The 4,294-nt window shown below is 40.7% G+C and overlaps 1 protein-coding gene across 1 annotated transcript; it reads right to left on the bottom strand.

Annotated features, from left to right (window-relative positions):
- Window positions 1-825: 825 nt before the first annotated feature.
- LOC112197615 (aldehyde oxidase GLOX) lies at window positions 826-2,739 on the bottom strand. Its single transcript, XM_024338357.2, has one exon. The coding sequence runs from the start codon at window positions 2,640-2,642 to the stop codon at window positions 1,002-1,004; it is 1,641 nt and encodes a 546-aa protein (XP_024194125.1). The 5' UTR covers window positions 2,643-2,739; the 3' UTR covers window positions 826-1,001.
- Between the last annotated feature and the right edge of the window lie 1,555 nt (window positions 2,740-4,294).

Genomic DNA, 4,294 nt, shown 5'->3' with positions numbered 1-4,294 from the left:
ATTGCCGACCTTTCTGAATGTTTCTTTGCCCTTTTATGGCTTGGGTGTGGCCGTGACTCTCTTGAAGGGGTTGGGTTGATTTTGGTTTTAGAGTCAGAGCAACGAATAAGTGCCTATTATGATGAACTTGGTTAATGAAATTGTGGAGTGGCAGTTATTGATTACAGTTGAGAACTTGAGATGGCTGCTTGTTTTGACTATGAGCTTGGTGGCTTTGTTTCATCCCTTCGACCAAAAAAAAAAAAAAGAAAAGCTTGGTGGCTTTGTTGGTACCAATCTCACTGACTTGATGTCTTTAGTTGCGAGTAGCGTATGTTATGTGTTAATGCTAACTGCATCTACTCTTACGTGGACATGGACATTTTCTTATTTAACTGCGCTATCTCTACGTGCACCATCAATACAGTTGACGTGACATATATAAAGCTTAGTTTTATAATAAGGTCAAAGAGTGAAAGTTATCTGTCAAGGATCTTGATTATAAACCTACTTTAGAACGACAATGCCAGTTAATTTTGATGGTAGAAGAGAAGGAAAGTTTAGGTTGCGCTATTTCTAAAATGTATTTTCCGAATTCAAATTTGAAGTTGGCGTATATGTTGCTTTTGCTAAGATCAAAAGTATTCAACTATTGGTATAGTAAAGCTTGCATGCATTACTTAAAAAACCTCACGTAATCATTCAAATGATTCATACTTGTATATTATATATATACATAGAGGTTTGATTTAGATATAACTATGAAATTATTGACAAGATGTTACCATTTGCCAAAAAAAAAAAAAAATTTGACGAGAATTGTGAAGGAAAGGAATTAATCCTGCCGACTTTTTTCTGATTCACATACTGTATACTGTATACAAATCTTTGATACACTTAACACAACTTGTAAATACTGTAAGAATAATTAATGTATACGATGACAAAGAATTGAGAAAGCAACTGTACCTAACTACCTATACGGCCATACCTATATCTCTTAACTTCTAGTAATATCTTAATTACTGAATCTTGACCCAAATACCCTTACTTGGAATCTGCTGATGAACCACATATACAAGATAATATCCGGACGGTGCAAGATTACCGGAAGCCGGCGTCGTTACCTGAACTTCAAACATCAGGTTCCCCACTGCTCTAACATTCTCGGAAGCAAGAACCACTAGTCTCTGGTTCATCGAGAACGAATGCGTAGTAAATGAAGGTGACACCATCGTAACAGACACCGAGTTCAGTTGTATTCTCCCCGTTATCGAAAATCGAACGGCTAGCTTCTGTCCATAACCAACCGTAATTTGGGACTGAGGCGAATAGATGGTCGGACGTATACTTGCAAATTGCGAGTCCAAGTAATTAGGGGAGAATGCTTCTAGAGCAAGTTCGGTTGGGAAAAGCACGTTTGAGAACTCGTAACGAATATGAGGGTTACTACCTCCAACAAGTACCCTTCCATCACGTAGCAGTATTGCAGTGGAGTGGTACATGCGTGGTATGGTGCTCGGATTTTGTTTCTTGAACCGTGACCCGACCGCATTATCGGGCTTGTAAACAACCGGGTTCAGTACCGGGTTCCGCCCGAGCTGCCACCCCGCGGTACCTGATCCGGCACCGTTGATAATTAAAACGTCACCGTTGGCTAGTAACGTCATGTCACCCATGACTCTGGCTAGAGGCATGTTTTCCACAACCCATTGCGGGTTCGGGTCGGTTATCATGATCCGAGCGCATGTCTTCAATGCTGGCACGAAAGTCCCACTTTCGGCCTTAACATAAGAGCCTTTGGGAGCTCCACCGCAAACCAGAACCTCAGCTGCCACAACCTGACCTTTAGAAGTCTTGAGAGGTAGCAACACCGCTGAACCAGTGCTCGGATACGACCTCGGGTCTCCACCGGGTATTGTGGGGTACGTCTTCACTATTTTACCAGCAACATAGTCGTACAATATAGCTCTATTGTTGGCAAAGATAAAAAGATTGCCGTCAAGGTTGAGAAAGACAAAAGGGTAGAGATTATTCTCTATGGCGTCGCCGTCACTTGTCTCAACAAGAAAAGGTAAACTGTGCGCGTTCATTGAGCCTCCACTTTTGGGGTAAAACTCGTAGTTGAACTGCCGCCGTCCGCCGATGATTATCTGGCGTCCATCTGGAAGAATATGATTGGTGGCGTACCATCTCCGGTTGACTAACCCGAACTCAATCTCTTTCCAGTCACAAGTAGGACACGGATCAAAAACCCGCACTCTTCTGTCTCCGTCGTTGAAACCTCCCGTCTGGACTAGACTTCCGCTGGGGTTTACTGACCCCGAGGAGCACCACACGTCGGAGTACACAAACAGAGGACGGACTTTGTTGGACGCCACGTCGTACTCGGCGGAGTGGGCCGTGCAGTCGACTTTAAGCGCCGTATCGTGGGGGTTGTTGCGGCAGACGCCGTTGGGGAGGGGGAGGTTGGATTTTCCGAAGTCGGTGCGGTCGAACATGACGACACGGTCGTTGTGGAGGAGCTGCATGTGCATGGCCGAAATGCCGACGCTTTTCACAAGCAGCTGCCATTTGCCGCCGGCGGCGTGGGTCAGGGAGAAGAAAAAAGTGCATATGAACAGGAATGAGAGAATGAGATGGGGAGTTGGGCATGTCTTCATAATGGGGGGATCCGATTTGATTCTCTACTTGGCTTGTTCGTGTTTTGGTCTGTTGTTGGTCTCAGAATAATGGGTCTATCTGTGAAGCTTTGCTGCTTTGCTGTGTGTCTGACATTGTTGCCTTTATATAGTAGTAAGCTTGTGATCTGGGAGAGACAATTACAGATATATATATATATATATATATATATATATATATATATATATATATATACACAGTCCGGCTACACTAAGGATGTCCTTAGTTTTTCTTAGGTACGAATTTCCGGTTTTCACCCACTTTCCGATCACATTTTCACATCTTAACCGTTCAGTTTTTAGGTCCTAATGTATAGATCACCTCTGCAAAATTTCAGCCAAATTGGTGATCATTAAGGCATCCAAAACTGTAAATTACAACAATGTAAACGAACGGTTCCGGTTCGACAGATTCGGTTCGTTCGTGTAAATTGCAGTTTTGGACGCCTTAACGATCACCAAATTGGCTGAAATTTTGCAGAGGTGATCCATACATTAGGACATAAAAACTGAACGGTTAAGATGTGAAAATGTGATCGGAAAGTGGGTGAAAACAGTAAATCCGTTCCATAAGAAAAACTAAGGACATCCTTAGTGTAGCCGGACTGTATATATATATATATATATATATATGTATGTAAACGTGTGGGACCGGTTTGGTCAAAATGACAGACCGTTGTTTTGTTTCGGTTTGAAAATATAATGACCTAGTTCTGGATTTGTAAATGCAAATATAAATTCCAGTAGGAATGCTAGCTAGCCTTAGCTGGTTTATATTCGATCATCAGTTTTGTTTTATTTTTTCTTGTACAGGTGATGATATTTATTTCGTTTTTTTTTTTCTGGTTGGTAAATGTGGAAATGGTCATTACTATTGATTCTTGAACGAGTGCATTGATAACAACTTGTTTTCCGGCACCGGCCAAAGAAAGTTAAGAAACCTAAAACAATCGAGACTCTGACATGCGATCAAAAAGTGAGTCCCAAAGTATCCCTTAAAATGACCAAAAAAAGATCTCACTAAAAATCTAAAATGGCCATATATATATATATATATATATATATATGACTTCTGATTCTGAAATTTGAATAACCCAAAATAATATAGATCTTTCGATCTGCATTATATCCTCTGTGATATGGAGACGTTGTACTTTTACATATGTGAGAAGGGCTTTAGCAGAGAGTCATCGAGAGCCATTTCCAGAAGAAGGATCGAGTACTTCTGTACTTCTATAGGTGGACCTCATCGACGTAACATTATTGATAGAGATCTTCATGCAAACTCTGAAAGGCTGAAAGCTTTCTGAAACTAGCTTGAACGTAAGAAAGAGGCTAACTTCAACTGAAACACTCAACCTATATATCTATCACAATCATTTATTTTTTCCTCGCAGTCGTTATCTTTCTACTGGTTAGGCAGTGAAAGCTTTTACTTCTTCAACATCTCGATCTAATGTGCCGTCAGAAACGTTTCTGTGTGTACGTTATTAGCGATTGCATTTTGTTGTTAATCATGAATTATTTTTGTGTCTTAATTGATTTCTATCTTACTGCATATTGTTATGGTATAATATTGACTTTCGGACCAGAAATAATGAAATATTCTTCTGTTATTGTTTTTTTTTTCTTGG

Source organism: Rosa chinensis, chromosome 4, assembly GCF_002994745.2.
Source record: "Rosa chinensis cultivar Old Blush chromosome 4, RchiOBHm-V2, whole genome shotgun sequence".
Classification (NCBI taxonomy): Eukaryota; Viridiplantae; Streptophyta; class Magnoliopsida; order Rosales; family Rosaceae; genus Rosa; species Rosa chinensis.
This window is presented reverse-complemented; position numbering and strand designations above follow the sequence as displayed.

Bases quoted from the DNA above. Each gene is read 5' to 3' on its own strand.
- LOC112197615 (XM_024338357.2), bottom strand. From the start codon at position 2,642: ATGAAGACATGCCCAACTCCCCATCTCATTCTCTCATTCCTGTTCATA.